The 22,078-nt window shown below is 36.6% G+C and overlaps 4 protein-coding genes across 7 annotated transcripts; 1 reads left to right on the top strand and 3 right to left on the bottom strand.

Annotated features, from left to right (window-relative positions):
- Nucleotides 1–418: 418 nt before the first annotated feature.
- Nucleotides 419–4,401, bottom strand: LOC113346706 (mannose-P-dolichol utilization defect 1 protein homolog 2-like). The gene is made up of 8 exons (XM_026590195.1): nucleotides 4,158–4,401; nucleotides 3,860–4,013; nucleotides 2,616–2,688; nucleotides 2,375–2,441; nucleotides 2,003–2,062; nucleotides 1,610–1,670; nucleotides 1,466–1,507; nucleotides 419–1,071 (listed from the first exon to the last, which is right to left on the bottom strand). Exons 1-8 carry the CDS (start codon nucleotides 4,308–4,310, stop codon nucleotides 968–970), a joined length of 714 nt encoding a protein of 237 aa, XP_026445980.1. The 5' UTR covers nucleotides 4,311–4,401; the 3' UTR covers nucleotides 419–967.
- Nucleotides 4,402–4,582: 181 nt separating this feature from the next.
- Nucleotides 4,583–9,411, top strand: LOC113346702 (small RNA degrading nuclease 1-like). Of its 4 annotated transcripts, XM_026590188.1 has the most exons (15): nucleotides 4,583–4,736; nucleotides 4,849–5,031; nucleotides 5,129–5,218; nucleotides 5,723–5,791; nucleotides 6,045–6,185; nucleotides 6,271–6,387; nucleotides 6,471–6,540; nucleotides 6,652–6,752; nucleotides 7,432–7,566; nucleotides 7,645–7,686; nucleotides 7,767–7,808; nucleotides 7,887–7,928; nucleotides 8,008–8,115; nucleotides 8,263–8,364; nucleotides 8,694–9,411. In XM_026590188.1, the coding sequence occupies exons 1-15, from the start codon at nucleotides 4,695–4,697 to the stop codon at nucleotides 9,126–9,128; spliced, it is 1,719 nt and encodes a 572-aa protein (XP_026445973.1). In that variant the 5' UTR covers nucleotides 4,583–4,694; the 3' UTR covers nucleotides 9,129–9,411. The 4 variants fall into 4 exon arrangements, with proteins under 4 accessions (XP_026445973.1, XP_026445974.1, XP_026445975.1 ...); XM_026590189.1 differs by lacking the exon at nucleotides 7,767–7,808; XM_026590190.1 differs by lacking the exon at nucleotides 7,887–7,928.
- Nucleotides 9,267–11,060, bottom strand: LOC113346704 (protein SRC2 homolog). Its single transcript, XM_026590192.1, has 7 exons — nucleotides 10,883–11,060; nucleotides 10,686–10,790; nucleotides 10,442–10,568; nucleotides 10,294–10,365; nucleotides 10,157–10,205; nucleotides 9,596–9,845; nucleotides 9,267–9,493 (listed from the first exon to the last, which is right to left on the bottom strand). The coding sequence occupies exons 1-7, from the start codon at nucleotides 10,968–10,970 to the stop codon at nucleotides 9,456–9,458; spliced, it is 729 nt and encodes a 242-aa protein (XP_026445977.1). The 5' UTR covers nucleotides 10,971–11,060; the 3' UTR covers nucleotides 9,267–9,455.
- A 400-nt stretch (nucleotides 11,061–11,460) lies between these two features.
- On the bottom strand, nucleotides 11,461–16,324 carry LOC113346701 (phosphatidylinositol 3,4,5-trisphosphate 3-phosphatase and protein-tyrosine-phosphatase PTEN2A-like). The gene is made up of 13 exons (XM_026590187.1): nucleotides 16,163–16,324; nucleotides 15,058–15,530; nucleotides 14,556–14,657; nucleotides 14,352–14,408; nucleotides 13,875–13,940; nucleotides 13,328–13,504; nucleotides 13,141–13,227; nucleotides 12,962–13,026; nucleotides 12,806–12,882; nucleotides 12,683–12,729; nucleotides 12,447–12,577; nucleotides 12,234–12,303; nucleotides 11,461–12,123 (listed from the first exon to the last, which is right to left on the bottom strand). Exons 2-13 carry the CDS (start codon nucleotides 15,457–15,459, stop codon nucleotides 11,593–11,595), a joined length of 1,812 nt encoding a protein of 603 aa, XP_026445972.1. The 5' UTR covers nucleotides 15,460–15,530; nucleotides 16,163–16,324; the 3' UTR covers nucleotides 11,461–11,592.
- Between the last annotated feature and the right edge of the window lie 5,754 nt (nucleotides 16,325–22,078).

The raw sequence follows: 22,078 nt of genomic DNA, 5'->3' as shown, positions 1-22,078 counted from the left end.
GTCTAGACTCTAGAATTAAGACTGGTGGTTCTTGGTGTTTGGAAGCTTGTGGAATTTGTCCATCTCTGACTCTGAAAACATATTAGCTGAAGACTGGAGAGTAAAGTCAGCTTGATTTATGCAAACTGAGCAAAACCCTTTGGCCTAATTCTAGTGGCTTGTTAATGGCAACCGACACATCTCATCTTTTCTAGCAAAATAAAATTAGAACAGCAAGGACTCAAATTCTGCCATGTTTAAAAATGTAAATGAAGGCTCAGTATGTTGTGTTGCAGTTGCAGTTGCAGGACTGCCCCCTTTATGAGGTAGGTTGAAATATCAATTCAGTTCATAAGTATCATCTCGCTTTCTGTCGAGGTCATTAAGTTCTTTTATCAGATTGTTGATAAAAAGGTTCTTTTGATAAAGAAAAAGAGCATGAGAAAAGTCGAGTGTTTAATTCATCAGTCAAAGAACAATTATCAATCCACCCACCATTTCCATAATGATATAGTTGGCATCAGATTCACTGTTAACACCACCATTACCTCTTATCATCTGAAAAAAGAACAGAATCCCTCCATATTCCCATGACCACAGTTACTCTTAACAAGTTGCATGAACCTCGTCCACTCAAAAGAGACGTCCAATCACTCCGGACCCTGTTGTATATTAGAGATGGTACTGTGGATGTGAATCCACCATTCAAGATCTAAGCTTACCTGTATCCTAACTTCTAACCGATAAACCTCTCCTCCTAGAGAGAGAGAGAGAAAGAGAGATTTGGGATGTGGAGATCATTATTTAGTACCACAAAAGGCAAATGAAATAACTAATAACATAAGAAAAAACATACGAGATTCGATTTAACCCCAAACTAACAAAAGCACCGTTGTTTGTAGAAGACCGCTGGTGAGAAACATGCATACAATTCCATTGCATAGTGATGACCCTGCACAACTATCAGCATAAGCAGGCAACCTAGCTTCTATTGAACTTTCTTCTCTTTCTTCGCTGGTGGCCTCTGGTATAATATTATCTGACTGAGAATGGTGCCATTCGTCACCATACCGAGCACAGAACCCATAATCACTTCAAACGAGTTAAGGATAGCAGATAGATTTTAAAATAGCAATCATAAGGTATCAGCACCCGTAAAAATCTGGAAAATCGTGCTTAATCAACATAGCATATTCAAAATCTATCAATTGAGATAGCATTCGGAGACTATTCGATAGAGTTGTGAAAAGGTAATGTTGACATCCGGTCCTACCTGGTGGTCATCTATGGTACTAATGTGAATTCATTTATAATGATGTGGTCCCAGCATGTGGCTTAAAACCACCGCTAAAGAACACTGATTCCTTGCGGAAGCAGAAATAGATCACAACGGACCTACTTTCTCATGCTAAATAAATATGAGTAATCAAAGCAAAAAAAAAAAAAAATCAAAAAAAAATTCATAATGACGAAAATGTATGGATACTGCTTGTTGGAGCTTGTTCTTGGAGGCTGGTAAAGACTCTCACTGCAGTCAAAGAATTTTATGTCATGAGACCTACACAATTTAGCTATAAAAGGAAATGTATAACATAGTGTGAGAAGATTTAGATCAAAAGTGTGCATGTACCCAAGGAGCCGGCAAAGTTCATTAAGCAAGTCAAGAAGCTGAGCTCCCCTGTGCTTTTGTTCTGCCAAGGTCATGCGCTTTAGAAGGTTATAATACAAATTGGTGTCACTAAGTTATGATGCATGAAGGACTGCAGAAAACTAAAAGTCTAACTTGAAGCATAAATAAATAAATAACCCCTAGTCATATGGCAGCGCCTACTGGAACAGCGATGGAAGGTACCTTAATTACATGGATTGATTACAAAAGAAAAACAAAAAAACATTACTACATGTTACTAACTGGTTAAAGCTCGAGTGTCATCTACAAGTCAATGAAGGCACTGAGATTATATAATAGTTGCAAACTGGATCGGTATATGACCCTGAAGAAATAAACTCAGGATTCACTTACTTTAAAGTTTTCCCATATCTGTGGCACCCTAGCGCAGAAGAAAATTGCATGCTGAGAAGCCTGTTAACATTCACCATATTAGATAAGCCAGCAAAATGATGTAACAAGTTATCCAAAACCGTGCATGAAAATGCTGGTACATGCTTAACCAACAAAGTTGGGCCATTTATTTGGTGCAGCAGTTAACCAGTAGGACTGTAGAAATTGCTAATTCAAAGGAGTGATAGACAAACAGATCAAGATAGACCAAACCAATATGTTGTCCGAATATTGTGGTTGGACCCAGTAAAATAGTCGACTATTCTTTTCTCTTTATTAAGCAGAAGACGGGTCTATAACATAATAGAGAAGAGAAGATAATATTCAACTTACATACAGGGCTTCAAAAAGTACAGGGTCAACCTGACCAGCTAGAACGGTGGGAGCTAGTGCACAATATCTGAACCAGCAGTCGGAAGGAAAAACATAACAAGCTATTTAGGAGAGATCATATTAGGCCTATAAGCATTTAGCCAGGGAACTACCACTTTAAAAGATAGTGATTCCTCACATAACTATAACCATAACTTATAAGCTATTCATAACAAAAATAAATAGGAAAAATGAAGGATACGCTAATGCCAGGATCCACGTCTTCATCCCCAGAGGTTGAGAGAAGTAGTAGATGATCGCAACTAAAACTATGGCTGAAACAGACAAGATAAACAAAAAGTGAGCCAGATTCTATGATGTTATGTTAGCAAGATATATTCTCATCTAGGCAATAAATGCATTCACAGAAAGTTGGGAGACATCATTTGATAAGCCGTGCCAAGAAGATACTTCGGGCTGAAGTTTTAAAGATAACAACCTTGTAATCTACCGGACATTTTGAAATTGGTCCACCCCATCATATACTGGTTAGATAACTATGAAATCCATAAACAATAAGTCTTTCTAAAGACTTTCTCAGACTATTTACTTTTTGTTTTGGGTGAATTTTCTTAAATTTGTATAAACTTTCTATGTTTAACCTGAGAAAATAATAAGTACAGTTGAACATTATGGAAGTTGGTTTAGAGATGTAAGAAATTTCTCTGTTGATACCTCTTCCAGGAACTCAGAGTTCGATAATTACTGCAGATAAAAGTTAGTCATTCCGTTTTGTGCCGCAGGCCCGCAGTTCAGTTAAGTGGTTTCTAACAAGGTTAATGACCTTCAGAGGCCTTTTTCCCTAAGAAGCTTAGTTAGTAAATCGTATCTTTTAATGTTTTTCTGAAAACTCTGGAAAAATGCATGTTTCATTCAGAAATCAGCTTCGATGCTAGCAAAACGATGGTGAAAATTAGAAAAATCCAAACACGATATAATATAATGCAGGTGGGCATAGTCATAATGTTCTTGGTTCCAGTACTGATAGTAGTCGCAATGGTGATACTTTTAATTCTCGTGTCACTGTTCTTGGTGTTTCTACTTTCGACACAAAAGTAATATTACTCCTACAACTCACCATCATTAACATAATATAACCAGAGTGCGGCAACGAAAAGCAGTTCAGAAAGGTTACTAAACGTAAACTAATTAGTGCCAGAAAGGATACAATGATGCAGAAGAATAAGAAGTTCAATCTCATTATTCATCATCACCTCTGGAAGAAGCAGAAGCACGACTACTAGCTCCACACTATCCACTGAACAAAATAAGACAATGTACTGCCACAGGACCATGTTTCATTGTACACAAAACATACCTATTGCTATAGACATAAACCGGTCTAAAGTGCGATTGGCGTTACCAGGAATCAAGTTGTTGATATAATAAAAAAAACACACACACACTAGATGTTTCATATGAAAAAGAAGGGGAGGATACACATACCTTGAACTAAAAGAAAAAGCAACTCCCCATAAGCTGAAAATGGAAGTCCATTGTGAAGGCAGTATGCCAAAGCAATAGTATAACCAACAACCTCAAGCTCAAAAGCTGCCAAACTAAGCCCCCTGACACTACTGTTCTTCAAAATTTTAAGTATCTAGGAAACCAAAGAAATAAAAACACTTAGATCAGTTATGATTTTTCTGCAACTAATCCGATTCCGGGAAACAAACATTAGCAATTTTCAATTTCCGATTTGTTACAATTCCACTTGGTTCTAAAGAAGAAAGAATTGAATTACCTGTGGGACTTTGACAGTGGTAGAAGCAGCAACAATACAATAACCAAGGATCTTAGATATCAATGGAAGTAAACAATCCTTCTCAGGAAACTTTCCATCACTCAATGATCCAAAAGCACATCCAAAATCAATTCCAAATATCTCCATCTTCATTGTATTCAATTTTAAAAATTTCACAGAAAGATTCTTTTCTTGTTTCCCAACAGAAGAAGAAGAAGAAGAAGGAACGAACCCTGAAAGATATTGATTTTAGGGCCAATTTTGAGAAGAATTCTTCGCCCATCCTAAGTCTCCAACCAGTGGGGACCACTGCAGTATAAAGTGGGTTCTTTTAACCCATTTTTAAAAGTGGGTGTTCATTACTCTGGTTGAACCACACAAAGGTTGTTTTTTTGCTCTGCAGGGTTTTAACGAGGAAACCCGAGCAAAGTAATAACAAAAGACTCTATTTGGGCGGTGCTCCATAAACCCTAAAACCATAACGAATCAGTTTCCCTCCATCAACGTAAACCTCTGCCTCTCTCTGTATCGACGACAATGGAGAAGATTCGGAAGATTTTAGCATTAGCAGAGAAGGAGGTATTCGTTTCTCTCTTATTTTTCTGTGTTTGTATTGATTGTATAGATGAGTTTGATTTCTGTTTGTTTGTTTGAATTTTGACTGTTTAATAAACATTCTTGTTCTTGTTAGGTGCTTATTGACATTGTGAAAAATGTACAAAAGAGAAAAATGAAGGGTGCGAAAGGAGAATGGAAGGAATTTTTAGTAGAGTATGATTCACAATTAGGCGACAGTTTATTGGATCCTAATAAGAGGCCACCTGCTTGCTTGGTTGCATTTTTGAATACGTTTACGAAAGAGCAAGATTTAGAGGTGAGTAGTACGAAATTGGAACATTTATTAATAACTTAGAGAATTAACTACTTAATATAATGATTCGTTTAACTGAATTCTATTCGCTTGCTTGCAGTTTTTTGAAAAAATAATGACGTACCATTCTAATCGTAAAGCAATTGAGCAACTGAATAAGAGCTGTATTGATGTTCAATCCTCTCCTCAGGTAGGGCTTTGTTTTAACCTGTTGTGTTGCTGGTTATGAGAATCAGTAGCTAATTTTTTGTTGTGTTTGGTTCGCAAGCTGGGCATAAAAACCAACATATGTGTGTATGTGCGTGTCAGAAACCTATTGAAGTTCTTCTAGTTATTAGGTCATTGAAAAAAAATGAAGTTCTTCCAGTTTTCAGTGGTCCTTTGTGTAGTACTTGTTCGCATTTTGCCTAAAATATCTTAAGTTTAGCCATTCATAGAAGATGACTCTATGGCGTCATCAGAGTAGCTTTATAGTGAATTGCCTTTTTTACTAGCTACAAACTTCAGTCATTGTGAACTTTATTTTATTGGATTTTTGTTTCTAGTTCATTTTGTTAATGAGTTTTCGAGTTATTGGTGAAATTTCGTTCATCTTTCATTTGCAGTTTATTATTGAAAAGTTATCTACTGCACCTTTGTTATTCATTGAGCCTTTTATTTATGACCCAAATAACTCTTATCTGTGGATATGCAGAAGCTGGCAAGCTTAACATTTGAACACCCCGAATATCCAAAGTGTTTTTCATTCCCATCTTATGATGAGGTACTGCTCAAGCTTACTCCCCAACTCCTGTTTGATAGTTTATTTAGAGCGATAGAGGTGGTTATTGTACTCTAGAACATGCCAGGATGGAACTTCTATATTGTGCATATATTTTCTTCTATTATAATTTTAGTTATTTATTTCCCAACATATGGTTGTGTGCTCAAAGGTTGTCCTCCCTGTTAGTTCCCTTCAACATGTAATATCTGAACTTCCTATGTCTTACTTATTTTGGCTGTGGATCTTCAAACAGGACTGGGTAATGACAAAGATAGGTAAAGTTTCTAAAGCAATTAAGTCCACCAGAATGCTTTCTGTTGATTGTGAAATGGTTCTTTGTGAAGATAAAACAGAATCTCTAGTACAAGTGTGTGTTGTGAATCGAAATTTAGAGGTAGAAGTTGCTGGTACAACCATTTATATACTGGCTCTCTTGGTATCATCATCTGCTGTCGCTGAAGTCAGTATTATTCTTTCAGGTTAAGCTCAATGAACTTGTAAAACTCGATAAACCTGTTTTAGATTATAGAACTCAGATTCATGGAATCAATGCTAAGGATTTGGAAAGAGCTACTTGTTCGTTGGAAGATATACAGGTAGTATATATATGAATAAGGACTTTCTGGAGTTATTAGTATGAAAACATTTCTTTCGAAAAATTGATGTGTTATTGTTGCAGAAATCAATGAAAAAGCTGTTATCCGATGGAGTCGTTTTAATTGGCCACAGTTTGGATAAGGATCTAAAAGGTGGGTTTTACAAACTTATTACACACCAGTTTTATGGAGTACTGCTGCCGAAATTGATTTTGCAATCTTTGATAATTATGTGTTCCTTTTTTGTTTTTGTGTATTTCGTAGCATTGAAAGTGGACCATTCGAGGGTGATCGACACATCATTAATTTTTAAGTATCCTGAAGGGCATACTCACAAGAGGCCTTCGTTGAATCATCTCTGCAAGGCAAGTTCGTTAAGAATCTTTACTTTTGATAGCATGATCACCAGTTTTTGCTTTTATGTCAGTCTTTTGCTATTTACTGCTGGAAAAATAATATAGATGCAATGTTATTAAGTATTCTTTGGTACCACTTCTCAGTCATATTGACGCATAACTAATGTTATAAACCTGATTCCTAGTTGGTTTTATATTATGTGTGATCCTTCAAAACGTATATCTGGATTCGTGAATTTTGTTTACTATTTTTTAATGCCATAAACAGTGCTTTCATAGAAAGGTGCAGACAACACTTGAGAATGATATTATCGATCTATTGGTCTTGACGTAGCCGACTTTTGATTGTTTGAGAGTCCAGTGTTTTACTCATCAAATGCAAGTGTGCAACCATCACACTTTGGAGTGATCAACTCCTGCTGAACAATGAAGCATGTATACTTTTCCTACTTTCTAGGTTGTATGAAAGTTGGTGGACAAAGATAGTGATCTATGCACTGTAGTCCTTGCAATTTAGTAAAAAATGTTGTGTATTGAAAAGCCATCGATTTTTTGAGGAAAGAACTTTCTAACTTATGTTTATTATTAATAATAGGTTTGGTGTTTGAAACCATTCTTGATTATGAGGTGGTTTTATGGATCTTATTTTGCTGGATCTTGTTAATTCCTTCTTGTCTTATTTTGACAGACTGTGCTTGGTTATGATCTTAGGGAAGATGGTGCTCCTCATAATTGTCTAGCCGATGCACAGGCTGCAATGAAATTAGTTCTTGCCAAGCTGGAAAATAAATTTGATGGAATCATTCCCTTGAAAATCAAAGAGGTAATGGAAATGTAATCTTATTCTTATATGTGTAGTGAATAGATGTATGCTAACTCACTGCTCTCTTTGGGAAAATAGGTGCCCGGGAGTGATGGAGTCATTCCCTTGAAAAGCAAAAAGGTAATCGAAATGTAATCTCATTCTAATATGTAGCAAAATGTTAGATGTTTGTTAACTCACTGCTCTTTTTGGGAAACTAGGTGCTTGAGAGTGATGGAGTCGTTCCCTTGAAAACCAAAGATGTAATGGAAATTTAATCTTAATTCTATGTATTAAATTGTTAGATTTTTGCCAACTCACCGCTTTCTTTGGGAAACTAGGTGCTCGAGAGTGATGGATTCGTTCCCTTGAAAAGCAAAGATGTAATGGAAATGGAATCTTATTCTATTATGTATTAAATTGTTAGATATTTGTGAACTCACTGTTCTCTTTGGGAAATAGGTGTTCGTGATTGAATCGGTAGAGCTTTTCTTTCATGAGGTACCTATAGCGGTGCCCCAGAGACAATTGAGAAGACTATTTCCGGAGGACTCTACTGTCAAACTTCAGGTTATACATACAGCCAAATTTCGTTATAGAGAACTTTAGATCATTTGGTAGGCAAAAGGTTTAGTTTAGGCTTTCCCTGTTCTTATTTAGTATAAACTGGAAAGTGGAAATTTAAGCACACTTATTTTGCTAAATGTTGGCTGGCAGGCGAGCTTGACCGGTGAAAATGTTTATAATTCTTCTGCTGTTTTCAAAGATTCAATGGAGGCATGTAATGCATTTGAAAGTTTCAAAGGAGAAGAAGGAAAGGTAAGCACCATGGTTGATTAATACAAGTAGCTCTACACTACGTAACTATTCTGGGAGGGTAGTGCATTTGAGTGTTCATAATGATTTTATCTTATAGTCTTTGTTGTTTGGAAAATCTTGATACGCTTTTACCTGCTGTTTAAAAAAATTAGAAGAACTCTGAAGCCTGTCTCCTTCTAGATTTTCTGTCTACTCCACATATTCAGTTAATATTTAGGCATAGATAGATTGTCAGTTACCATATTGCGACAGGAATAGAAGGGGAAATCATCATATTCCCTGTCTCTCCTTGTGAAAGAAGTAGAATTAACTTTTCTTTTCTTTTGTAGGACTCATCTGGAGTTCCTCAAAAACTAATCTCCCTTGACATCAAGTATGGAAAATGTGCCGGTTCTGTCAGTTTCTATGTTCGTAAAGTTTTAAAAAAGGTTTCATCTGACGAAAATCCTGCAGACAAAGGATCTATTCAGTTTGAGGAAACCAAGGAACAGAACAAGAAACCAATTAAAAACTCAGATCAATGTGATCAAGTCAAAGAGATTCAAAGATTAAAAAAGGATTTATCTGACAGAAGTCCTGCCAACAAAAGATCTATTCAAGTTGAAGAAACCAAGGATCAGAACAAGAAACAAAAGAAACACTCAGATCAATGTGATCATGTCGAAGAGATTCAAAGATTGAAAAAAGAAATCAAGGAAAGGGAGTCTGAACTCACTAAAGCTCACAATATCATGGCTGATCTTATAAAGAAACGTGGACTCTGATCCATTGATACATCAAAAATGTTGCCATGCTTCTTTTTTCTGTTATATTTAATTTCAGTCATCAGTGTGTAGAACAAATTGATTCAGAAGATCCAGTTACATGCATCATACAGTTGGAGGACGTTCAACAGTTACTCATGCAATTAACCCAGGTATTAGTTCATCCAAAAGCATTGGAAACCTTGTATGTTACCACAGAGCATGTCAACTATTTGTTACTTGTGATACAATTTGTTATACAACAAAATATTTTTTCACCTTTTACATCTGCTTCGTAAGTTAAGCATGTAATTTATCTCACTAAGAACTTCTGTTACTTGGGATATCTTAGTAAGGAGGTGGAGGGTATGGTCCCGTGTATGGGCCTGCAAGTAAGGAAAGATGCAACAAATATTCAAATGTGTCGTCATGTTAATGGCAGTACCAAAAGCAAATAACCCAAGCCAAGGAGTTCACGGAGATTTTACCTGGTAAGTAGTAAGATGTTCCTTGCAGTGGAGGAGGATATGGGGGAGGATAGGCTGTAGGTGGGTATGGTAGAGGGGGAGGAGGATATCCAGTAGCTGAAGGAGGGTAGCCTGAAGGTGGATAAGCTGATGGATAGGGGTAAGGAATGGGGTACGGAAGGTATGGAGCTGCACATGGAGGTGGAGAGCCATATGGTGTACTGGGTGTTAAATATGGCGGCGCAGACGGTCCGAGGTTTGTTGCAAGTTTCTGCAATTATACACAGAATCATTTAGACATGGTTTTACTTTTACTGATACCGGAAACTGTTGGGAGTCTATCGCTTCACTATGCGCCAACTATGGGATTGATTATGCGTGTATATGGATTCTTGGTTCCTTGTAAGTTGGTTACAGGAGTGCATGCTGTCATGGATAATTCGTATTAATAGTTTGGCATTAGAAACGACAGTGCGTAGTAGGATATGTCACAAATCGAGTGGGCCAATGCGCACATCATCATAAAAGTAGGTTGGGGTTACTTAAAAATCTTATTTTGAGTTCATATCCTAGGTAACTTACATTGGCAGCATTAGCGTAGTGAAGTATGAGCCGGGTTTCACCAGTGCATCTGTAATATTTGAAGGTAGTATTCAGAATAACAATGTTGAACTAGTTGCATAGAAAATTAATGGATATTGCATTACAGTTTCTCTAACCTCCCATGTTTACTTTGTATCGGCCAGGGGGTGTCATCATAGCCATGGGTAAGAACCTTGTGGAGTTGAACCCTGAAACACCATAAAAAATAGTTAAAAAGGAGAAGGCAAAAAAATGAGGGACATGTTTTGATCAATAGGTTATTACTTTCCGGTGCCGATGAAATCGTCAAATGTGATGGTATTGCTGTTCCACACAGAAATTTGTAGTTCGTGCAGCCCTTCAACGAGAGAAAAGATGAACTTCTCTTGAAATTTTGGGTTCTTACCTCCATCTGTCATCGGTGAGGAAAAAACAAAGGGTGCAATGAATACATGTGCCAGTTTTTAAAATAAAAATCTTGGTGGAAAGCTTGGACTGGTTTCAGAGATCTGGGTGGTTTCGAGTTAACCTGTACACGTCCTGGTTCTAAACTTTGTAGTCCCATATTCAAGAATTACGTAAGGATCCTGTCTTGAAATCCATTCTGTGTCTTTCAATCTGTTACAACCAACAACTATACATCCAACAAAAACCAGATAAACCGTGATTAACATGTAACCTGTAAAAAGGTATAATATTCCATCAGGTTGATGAAATTCTGCATACCTGTAACTTCAAGGGTTTGGCCATGAATGCCAGAAACGGTCATGGATGGCGGTGTTTGATATGGATATGAAGATGGTGGAGATTGCATCTTTTCTTTCTATGCTTCTAATGTTCTTCAGAAACCAATGATGGCATGGTTCTTCTGCTTTATATCTAACGTTCTTTCTACTTGATAAACAATATCATCTTAATCTATGCTTCAAAAAAAAAAAAGCATCTTGATCTCTCTTCCTGTTTTGGGTATCTTGCTAATATTGGAAAACTGTGGTTAATCGGTTGCCTTGGTCAAACCTCTAGGTACATGCTTTTACAGGATGAACCCATGTTTTTGTGTAAGCCCTCAGTTGAGGGATAACTGCAATTCATAGCCCTCTAATGTGGTTGCATGCATTCTGTCTCCAGGCTTCGAAAATCCTCCCACCCCTATTGAAATGAAATGGCCAAAACAGCAGTTGGCGTGACATTGGGTAGGTTTACCGGCCGCATCGATGCATGTTAGAGAAGTGGGATAAAAATACATGTAGGAGAAGTAGGTTTATCTCTAGGAGGACCAGGGAGCATATTTTAACCATATGGTATGGAGAAATAAGTGTGAACATCACAGGCATTATTTCCATTAAACACCAGCTGCATACATAAGTTCTTGATGAACTTCTTATGATCATTTATGTACAAAGAAACAATCTGAATAGTAGAAAACATTCACCACCTCAGTCGCTTTCATAATCATCCTCATCACCAAAGCTGAAAACAGAAGTATCTGCTGCAATTGCCTTGAAGTCACTTATCCCTTCTGTTGATGCATCAACGCTTGTTGAGCCATCTTCACTACTTTTACGTACATTTGCAGCTGGGGTTTCTGGGGGTCCATTGCTTCTCAATGAAATTTGATCAGTTTTATGTGATATGCTTGCCACTTCCTCAAAAGCTGAGCTAGGTTTGGAATCTGCAGTAAGACCAGTAGCTGCGGCTTCCTTGGAAGCAACTTGAGCTTGTCTATTTGCATGACCAGTTTCTTCTGTCTCACCATCGGAGAATACATCATCCTTATCAGTGCTACTGATACTTTTACTCATATCTGGTATTGTAGCTTCCCGATCACCAATGTTGGCAGGAATACTAGCTGAACTTCCTCCCATTCCCTTGTTGGTGTCATCAGCAGTTGTGGGGGTTGTTTGGATACTATCATCACGGTTTACCAGCACAACCTCAAGCAGAAATCCTGGGGAAGGCAGTTTTCTCTACAGAACAAAATCCATATACCGTACTTAACAGTTGACACCAAATAAAAGAAGGAAGTTTTGTGAAAGAAAAAAAAAAGCATGAGATAGAGTTACAGCTAGAGCATTACCTTGTTAAATCCATCAAGATCCGAGGTGTTTAAGATTTTTCTATTTTCTATCATTGTCGTATTCAACCAACTGTTAAAAGGGGGAAGGGAGAAAATCTACTGATTAGCTAGAATCACTCGTTTCAGGAAATAAACTATGACAGTGTCAAAGGACAAACAAAAATGCAGCGTGTAGGAGTTAAACCGCCAGTACATATGAATAATTTTACATACCAGTAGAAATCCCCTTGGCGATCATGGAATTCGATTTTGAAATCGCCAGCCAACTCTGTTAGACCAGGCTCCCCTGGTAGAGCAAAAACCATGACGCCTTTCCTTGGAGCACTAAACCAGAAATCTTCTGGCTGCAAAAATGAAACATAGCCTATCCATGAAGCAGACTACAACACACTCGTCTGGACATTTAGAAATGAAAAGTTAAGAAATTCAATGACAGTTAGAAGGTGTACCATCAAATCCTTGGTTCTATGGTGCTTCTTCGTAGAGAAAAGAACACCTGTGAGGAGGAATAACATGTCAGTCATATCAAAAGAACGTACAAGAATGCTAATGGAAAGAGCTTCACAGCTTACCATTATGATCAGAAACAGTAATGGAGGGTCTTATCCAGTAAGGACACCTGTGAAGCCGAAATCCCCTAAGCATGCATCTGCACAGAAAGAACTGTCAGTAATATCGCTGGCATATTGACATTTAGTTTAGACCATGAAACATTATAGACTTCCTACCTGCGTCCAGGCTGATTTTCTCCATTGAAATATGTTAAGATGCGCTCGAAGTATTTGACATACCTCTAGAAGAAACAGAAGCCAAGATCCTTGTAAGACAAATATGAAAGTGTATGTACTTCTGAGAGATTTTTCTAATTCTAGTTATTAGTAACAATTATCTTGATAGATATACTGACAATCTGACTCGGAAGAACAAGTCCTTTGCCGTCCACACATCTTTTCTGGTTGTAGTAGTCCATTGATTCCTCGGCTGTTGGAAAGAACTGCAAGATTACATGATTCAGATCGAAACATAGTAAGTAAGAGAATGACTATAGACAAAAGAAAATTTAATGAGAATTAAGACCAGAAGCATCAGATAACCTTCAGGTATAGAAGAAGGCTAGAGATCATCAATCCTGTCCTTGCCATGCCAGCTTTACAATGAACAACAACCACATTTTCTATGTCTTCTTTTAACCATGAATATGCACTTTGACAAAATGATGTGATGAGTTGAATTGGAGGGCAGTTATGGTCATCAAACGGGAAACAAGCAACCTATGGACCAGTAAGACATCATAGGCAATTAGAAGCAACATGAGAAAGGAGTAGAGCAACTATTCTGCAGTAGTGTGGTAATTCAAAAAATCAGAGTCAGGAAGACTGGTCCGTATAGCCTCCCTCGGACAGTAAAGTCCACAGAAAAGAGCAAATGTTTGTGCTTTTTCAATATAGCTGTTCCAGAATGTCAATTGAGTATCTCGTGAACATTGGAAAAAACCAACAGGTTTGGTAATGTGAAAGATTGTAATCCATGGTTATGCTTTAAATGAGACCTAAAAGAATAAAAAACCTAAGCAGTTGGTTCTTTAAATACAACGAGAAAAAGAGAGGGAAAAAGAAAGAGACTGAAAGAAAAATAACACACCTTTCCCTCAAATAATGAGGCATCATACAGCCTTTCTGAACAAAGATTATATACCTTGTACTTGTCCTGTCAATGAAGTTTGATTAAGCACTTTGTAGCCATAATAAACATATCAAAGCAAAACATGCGTTTTATAGAGCGTTAGAGAATCCTAAGTGTGAGTCTGTGAACAGCTGAGAAGCATTTGAGGGAGTAATGATGCCTCTTGGCCGAAAACTATATAATACTAAGGCGGCAAGAATTTCGTATTACTACTTTCCAAAAGTACGAAGAGGGGTGAAGGTGACAATATATTGGGTCTCAAGGTATCTTAACACCTCTAGGTTGAACAGAACAAGACAAAAAAGCAGCAGTAACTACGAAATTTCACATTGAAGCACCACTGGATTGGCATCAGATAATCGCTGAGCGTCAATCTACTAGAGCCTCAAGGATACAGTTATACGTAAGCCCTGAAAATAGTAATCGCATTTTCACCTTGTGATGAGTTTCAAAAAACTTGATTACTTCTTCCATGTGGTTCCTGTAGAATCCCTGCATTAAATTTCTCAATAAGCAATAAGGAAAAGTTGATGTAGTCAAAATGGATGGACATAACTCTAATCAAATTTTTACTTTTTTTTCTTTTTCTTTTCTTTTTTTTGGTTTGATAAGCAAGTTTAATATATTTGAATGACTCACCTCAACATATCCAAAAAACCCAGAGCTCATATCACCAGCAGGAAACCCCATAGCAATAATATTTTCGGTGATATACGTCATATCCAAATCAAATTCTCCTTCCTGGATAAGATTGATAAAAGGTACTCGTTGTAGACAAATGAATGGCTAAAGAACTTATAGCAAAACAAGGATATACTGGAAAAGTAACTGGAGGCGGAACTGTTACAGGTAGTTGTTTGCTTCAAACCAGAAAACAACATTAATGGAGAATAGCTCCACCTATCACTTGTTTCCAATCCCAAATTAATTTAGTAGTTCCCTGTTTCCAGTTTAAAAGTGGGATCCCCAGCAAAGTAGAAAGGGAAGCACTAATCACAAATACAAGGCTCGTATCTATTCATGGCTATGCAAAAATAAGTGGATTGTTATATCAGCTGATACGAGAAATCCATTATTCTGTTATACTAGATAAGGAAGAAGTTAGGAAAAGGCTTGCCATCATACTGACTTAATTGGTTACCTGATACCTTCTTTTGTTTTGTGAGACCATATGGCGAGCCTTGACCTGGACAGCCTTCACCGCACTCTTGGATGAGTCAACAAAACCTTTTGCAAGGGACTCAAAAACTCCAGGTTGTGCATTTGATGAGGTTCCCTCAGTTTCATCTGGAACAGCAGCTTTTGGAGATGATCTCAAGCCCAACCCACTGGTAAGACGTGCAAGAGTTGCCTTTGCAGAGCTTGTCTGTGAACCTTCCGGAGCCTCCGGCGAAGGCTGTTGGATTTTTAAGCTTTTTGCCCAAGATGATAGGCCAGAAGCAGATAATATGGATGGTCCTTCACGTGGAGAACTATCTTGCCTGGGAGCAAGAGGAACTTGAGCACCAGGAGCTCTTACAGCAGACGAAGAATCCGATTCCATCTTTTATACACTCCTAACTCGTCTCAATAATGCAACTAGATGTCCAACTATTCAGCATGTAATATTCGTATCTGCAAGTACAGTTTAAACCATTCAAAAACAAAGTATTCCTCCTGAAACCAGAACTCTTCAATTTCAATCGTGTTTTTTTTTTATTTTCTATTTAATGTTTTCTATTTCCAGAATTTATCAATCTCTAATCTAGTCTAGAAATTCTAAGCTCAAAAATCATCATCCATCCTCAATGGCATATGCAACTAATAGAACGACAAAACAATGATAAATATATCAAAAGACACATATTTAAAGTAATAACAACTCTATGCCTGTTCAGAATTCCACTATCTAAAGATAAACACTAACATCAACTGTAAATTTCTACCAGAAACAAGCAATTGAACTTCATACCTAATAACACACCAAGTCACAAGAATTTCAATTAAAATCCTAAACAAAGGAGTATAATTCTACCAGAAACCAGCAATTTAACTTCATACCTAATATCACACCAAGTCACAAGAATTTCAACAAAATTCCTAAACGAAGGAGTATAATCGAGAATTACCAAATTTCAACATCATGAATTAATCACAAAAAGTTTCAACAATATACTTTCAAGACAAAATTTGACAGAGAAATGGAAGAGCTAATGGAATTTGTTTCAAGATTTTTCTAGGGTTTCGAGCTATGTAGAAATGATTACCTCGTGTGACGAAAGAAGAGGTTTCTCGTGCTTGGCTTTGATTTGCATAACAAAATTTCTCAGAGTTTTTCCATTTTTTTTTTTGGTTTTACAAGCGTCACCTAATGTACTGATCCGTCAACGCGTCCTACTTCTGAAGAAACAATCCAACTACTGAATTGGAGTTTACACTTTATAGTTTACGCCCTTCGTAGCTTGTCATATTCTTTAGATGTAGATATTTACACCCTAGTATATAGATGTCTCGGACTAGGACATAGATTGTGTAGTTGAGATTAGTTTTCACGGCGTTCATCATTTTAAGACGAAGAACTACTAAGGGGAGCTTGTGGAACTTCATCTACAAAAGGTATGTAGAGACGTGAACTCATCTATCACTTGGAATCTATTTCTACGTTATCTCCTATATTGAGACATAATTCGTATTGCGATATAGTTTTCTATATACACATTTGAGATTTCGAGCTGAGTTAAACTCGCATACATATTTCTCGAAATATGTGTTGGCAAGCTTTCGTTTCGACCAAGTTCATCTTATATCATGTGAAAATTTTCGAGTAACATCTTATATGGTTTGTGTGATACAATCATTTGGTGTAGACTTGGAATGATTCGATAATGATTATTTCAATATCTTGAAAATTGTTTTGATGCTAATAGTGTGTGAAAACGGCTCTTGTCATCCTCTAAGAATGTTTCAATGATTGAAATAAAGAGATTAGAATCATGTAACCATCTTTGGATATAAGCATATAGTGTGTTCACACATCTGTGTATAAGTCCAAAACCGAAAGCCAAATGTATACATACTTGTGTGTGTACTAAATGGTTGATAGAGACTGGCTAAGTATGCGTACCCGTATGCATACTGGTGGAAGTTCTTTCTGCTGAGTTTGGAAATCAAAATCAACTCAAACTAGTTACCAAAGTATGCGCATGCGTACCCGTACACATACTAGCGGAAAGTTCACGTCCGTGAATTTCTGCTGAGTTTGAAAACCAAAACAAACTCAAATCCGGTTACTTAAGTACGCATACCCGTTCGCATACTTAAGTGGTTACTTTCTAAAATCAGTTGTGTACATGAACCTAAACATTTATAAAATAAGGAATCCAATCTTTGTAAACCGTGGATATAATGTTCATATATTGATTCGATTGAATCAAACCGATTTTGCTTCAGTTGTGTTCTTGTGTAATTCTATGAGAATATAACAATTGAACAACTCTTCAACTAGTTTCATTTGAGTCATTTGAACTAGTTATGGTTAAGATGAATAAGGTTGATATGAGAGTAATCATATAGCTAACCTCGTTTAACTATTTGTGAACCAACATGGTGTACACGTTTAGGTATGGTTACATAAACCTAAATGAGGGTACATTTTATTTGTGCGTAACAAGCTAAGTTCGATCTAATAGTTGAAATATATTAGCTTGGTTGAATCAGGTTTTTCATCTAACGGTGAATGTTGAATGCTTTGTTACCAAGGTAACTTGGATTATGATAGACACATTTTTGTGTCTGATATAATCTCAATTGTATATATTGTTAGTGCTCGATTTTGTATTTATTTTGGCTTTTTATGTCTTTGTAAGTGTTTTTGGAAAAATAAGATTTTGCGGCGAAATTGGCTCGAAAAGTGTTTTTTGCGTTCATGGGAGGACATTTGCTATTCGGACCCTCACTTTGGATAAGGGGTGACCTAATTACTAAGGGACATCCCATTTCCAGGCATCTGCTAATCGCACCCCTACTCTGGATAAGGGGCAACCATCTTCAACATTCAAAAACCAGGTTTTGGTGGGGGAAAAGTGTAGTTAAAGAGCAGTTTTGACAATCGTGATTTGGAGGAGTTTGAGGTCGATTAAACCTATGATTTTCATAGGATAGACTCCTTATGGGGCTAGGAATCTGATATGGGTGTTTAAATCGATTAGATTGGGCTCAAACGACAGATTTTTCTCACAACAAGAAAATATGGAAAGTCACGTGTGTGACCTGCTTTAAGGAATTTCAGAGTGATTAAAACGCTATAAACCTTCCCAAAGATTTGTATCTATCTAAGAAAGAGTTTAAAACAAAAAGGAAAGCTCAGAAATGCGTAGAAATCCTAAAACAAGAAATTGTCGCAACTTGGCCGTGAAGAGAAGGAAAGAGATTTTGGAAGATTTGGGAGAAATTTAATCGGTATTTTTGATATAAATAGATGTCTTGGGTCATATAGAAGAGGTGTCGAGATTTTGGGAACCTAAGGAGAGCCAGAGAAGAAGAAATCATAGCTTTACCAAATTCTGTTTCTGCTGCTGCTGCTGTTGAAGAAGAAGAACAACTGAAGAACATTGACCCTCGGTAGACAGTCGCAGAAAAATGTCGTTGTTTAACAGCTGAAGAACATTAAGTTGTTCAGGGCAGTCTTATTATAGGGTTTTAAAATCAGCGACAAAGCAACAGTTTTTTTGTAACAGCTGTTTTGCAACACCAATACACTATTGAAAACAGTCTGTGTTATTACTTTTCACTATTTTAATCATATTTTGAGCAACAAACACATATTTTGAGATCATGATTAATATGAGGAGCTAATCCCCAACACTGGGATGACGGAGGAAGCCATATTTCATACGTGTGGTAATTATATTTAATTCTTTTTATGATTTTTTGCATTAATTTAATCGTTTTATGATTTTTCTTAATTAGTTGTGAAGTCGTATGATGATGTATGCTTGGTATAAGTGCTTTTGATGCATCATGCTAGTGATTTACAATTAATCTTTTTAAAATCTACCCTGGCAAAGAATTAGAGTCAATAAACAAGAGCTATAATTGTCTAAGAATTGATTTTTGAACCACATGGTATGAGGTTTGGTGGAATCCTGAGTCTCAGTAATCTCTCGACATTGTGACAAACCTTGTGTATATATTTTCTTTATTTTTATTGTTTTCTATTATTAAGTCTGAAATTGAGTCTGCACAAGTCCGAGTTAAACGAAATTTATTTACCACTTAAAAAACTACATCAATTTTTGGCGCCGCCGACGCGGATTTGTATTTAGATTTTTTTTAGGTTTATTTTTATTTTTGTTATTTATTTTTGTTATTTTTTACGCGTTTTGGTATTTTTCGATTCTTTTCAGATTTGGAGCGAAGCTAAAAGGAAAGAAAAGTACTATAAAAGGAAAGCATCGCCAAAGAAGGAAAGAAAAGAGGAATCTGAAAGGAGTGAAGAAGAAGATTTTGTATATAGTTATTTTGTTTATTTTTAGAAACTGTAAATAGGATTTTATTTTTGTAATTTTTCTTTTCCTTTTTGGACATTTTTATTTTTGACTTCATTTTTGGACTGGACATTATTATTATTTTGAAACCCTAAGGAAGGGTTAAAAATTAAATATAAACTGTTTGCAGGGAAGGACGACAGTTAGATACTGTCTCGGCCCCTCGGGTTCGTACACTGACATTGGAGTCGGTGGCCTGAGTTGACTTCAACGGTTCATCGCCCGTCTGGTACGGGAGGTAAGACTCTATCCACCCACGAATCCCCTGTCAGTGGGTTTTATTTTGTGTGACAACTCACACCCCTGCAAATATCCGACTGAGTTTCAAAATGGACGTTATTACTTTGACCATAGTGTGAATAGTAGTTGGGAACATCAGCCTTTTGAAGATTATGGTCCATACCATGGTGAGCCCAATTACTATCCACATACGCACCGGTCATATGAGCAAAATTCTTATATTTCTCCTTTAGAAGAGTCTCTCAGGAAGTTAGAAGATTCGACACTTAGGATAGCTGAGATGAATAACTTAGTTTATGACGAAAGAAAACTTTATTTAGAGGAATCCCTCAAGCTGATAGCTGAGACGAACGAAAGAATTGCTCGAAATAATCTTAATTTTCAATACAGTGTCTCCAATAATACCCTTGAAAATGAGGATAGTTATTTGCATAAACAGGATGACGAGGATAAAATTGGTTACACTACTTGTTTAGATGAGGTTCAACCATTTTCATGTTCTTATAATGATGATTATGATGAGGATAATGTTGATGAAGAATTTGAAATATGTAGGCATAGTGATCAGGAATTTGTTACTCCAATTAAGCTTTACGATGATAATATTATTTCTAGTTCAAATCCAAATAATTTTAATAATTATTCACCTATTCAAAAGGACGAGGATTTGACTAGAAATACCCCTGTTTTAGACGATGTAGTATTTCCTGTTTACGAAGTCGATAATGGTTTAGAGGAACGAGTTTATTCTGAGAATACTGTTTTAGAGTCCCAAGACTTAGAAACATTAGTCTTAGACGAAGAAGCTGAACTCGTACAACTTTTAAATATGAGTGAGGATGCATCACCTGAGTATAATCTACACGAAGAAATTGACCATTTTCAGGATTCTGATGATCTAGAAATTAGGGAAATTGTAGCTAGTCTATCTAGAGACACCCAAAACTCTAAGTTTGGGGGTGATTATCATTCTCCTTGTGCCTTACCTTTAACTCTTACAGAGATCTCTCACTTGGGACTTGACATATGTGCCTCAACGATTTTACAAGATTATCTTCATACACGTTTTCCTGAACCTAGTGATGTCCACAAGAAATTTCAGTTATTAGAAACCCATCCTCTGGTTGATGTGGTTTACCCAGGCTATGATACCCAGATTGACTTTGTTTTCCCACCAAATATTTTTCTTCCAAATGTGGGAATGTTTGATTTTCAAATGTGTCGAATATTAAGTTTTCAGACTAAACCTAATTATTTTAGGAGATTAGAGTAGACATACTTGTTTAAGGAAGATCACCACTCTCATTGTGGTCAGCTGTGTAAGTCAAATCTGATTGACTTACCTCAATTATTCAGGTTATTATTATGTGCTTCTAAGTTTTTATTTGAGTTTTTCCAGACTCTAGAACTTGAACATTTGGATCTAACCTATGAGGAAATGCAACCCATGAAAATATTTTATTTGGACCCAGTTATAAATCCTGAACCTGAACCACAGCTAGATGTATCTGTCTTAAACAGGAAACTAGACAAGGGTGTGCTTTATTTGTTCATTTTCTTGGCATGTTGCGGATTCCTTTTACTTGTGATAGCTCTATTTGGTTTTGATGACCCACAGATATTTCGGCTATTACTTTATGATTTTATAAGGTGACTAACCCTTTCTTAGTCTGGCTGAAGACATTAAACTTAGCACTTCTTTGGAGGTAACCCATTCTCATGCAACACGGTAATATCTTTCCTTATCTCTTTTGCTTCAAATGGTAACAGTTTCTCCTTGTTCATGCTTTTAATTTGATCTTTAGAACATTGAGGACAATGTTAGATTTAAGTTTGGGGGTATAGGAGAAACTTTTTAGTTGCACAATTAAACTCCAGAGCCTAGAAATTTATGCTTATTAAGGATGGCACTAACCAATCTAAGTGGATGGAAGCATTTTGGTTGTAGGAGTTGAGGAACCAATCTGACTAGATGGCAACACCTAAAGAGTCTATTCATAAAAGCACAAAGCTCAGGTGTTAGAAATAACATGATAGTTTCACCAAATCTCGTTGAGTCCTTTTCAGTTCTGTTTTTATTTTATTTTGTTTTTAAACTATGTTTCTCTAAGTGATTAGGTGGGGCTCACGATTCAAGTTGTTACCAATGCTAGGGTGAATTAGAGTGATTGAGATACAAAAAAAAAAAAAAAAAAAAAAAAAAAGTTGAATTGAAAAAAAGAAAAAAAGAGACCAGACCATCAAACCAACTGGAATAAATTCAATAAAGTCGACCACTGGAACCCTTGTATATGCCAGTTGTGTTGACCTAGAGTTAAGATTATCAATCACTGGTTCCCTTGTATATTCCAGTGTGTTGATATTAGTCAGACTAGTATCTCAGTCCATTAGGATAGG

The sequence above is a fragment of the Papaver somniferum genome, chromosome 2, assembly GCF_003573695.1.
Source record: "Papaver somniferum cultivar HN1 chromosome 2, ASM357369v1, whole genome shotgun sequence".
Classification (NCBI taxonomy): domain Eukaryota; kingdom Viridiplantae; phylum Streptophyta; class Magnoliopsida; order Ranunculales; family Papaveraceae; genus Papaver; species Papaver somniferum.
The sequence above is the reverse complement of the archived record's forward strand: the minus strand, read 5'-3'. Positions and strand labels throughout refer to the sequence as shown.

Bases quoted from the DNA above. Each gene is read 5' to 3' on its own strand.
- LOC113346706 (XM_026590195.1), bottom strand. From the start codon at position 4,310: ATGAAGATGGAGATATTTGGAATTGATTTTGGATGTGCTTTTGGATCA. The intron at 4,014-4,157 runs GTAATTCAATTC...TTGGTTTCCTAG, and splicing joins CCACTGTCAAAGTCCCACAG to ATACTTAAAATTTTGAAGAA. The intron at 1,508-1,609 runs GTACATGCACAC...CTTTGACTGCAG, and splicing joins GAACTTTGCCGGCTCCTTGG to TGAGAGTCTTTACCAGCCTC.
- LOC113346702 (XM_026590188.1), top strand. From the start codon at position 4,695: ATGGAGAAGATTCGGAAGATTTTAGCATTAGCAGAGAAGGAG. The intron at 6,186-6,270 runs GTAGAAGTTGCT...TTATTCTTTCAG, and splicing joins TTGTGAATCGAAATTTAGAG to GTTAAGCTCAATGAACTTGT. The intron at 6,388-6,470 runs GTAGTATATATA...TTATTGTTGCAG, and splicing joins GTTCGTTGGAAGATATACAG to AAATCAATGAAAAAGCTGTT.
- LOC113346704 (XM_026590192.1), bottom strand. From the start codon at position 10,970: ATGCAATCTCCACCATCTTCATATCCATATCAAACACCGCCATCCATG. The intron at 10,791-10,882 runs GTATGCAGAATT...TTGGATGTATAG, and splicing joins CCAAACCCTTGAAGTTACAG to TTGTTGGTTGTAACAGATTG. The intron at 10,569-10,685 runs GTTAACTCGAAA...CACCGATGACAG, and splicing joins TAGAACCAGGACGTGTACAG to ATGGAGGTAAGAACCCAAAA.
- LOC113346701 (XM_026590187.1), bottom strand. From the start codon at position 15,459: ATGGAATCGGATTCTTCGTCTGCTGTAAGAGCTCCTGGTGCTCAAGTT. The intron at 13,505-13,874 runs GTGTGTTATTTT...ACTGGTCCATAG, and splicing joins CCTCATTATTTGAGGGAAAG to GTTGCTTGTTTCCCGTTTGA. The intron at 12,124-12,233 runs GTAATGCTCTAG...TTTGTTCTGTAG, and splicing joins ATCTTGATGGATTTAACAAG to AGAAAACTGCCTTCCCCAGG.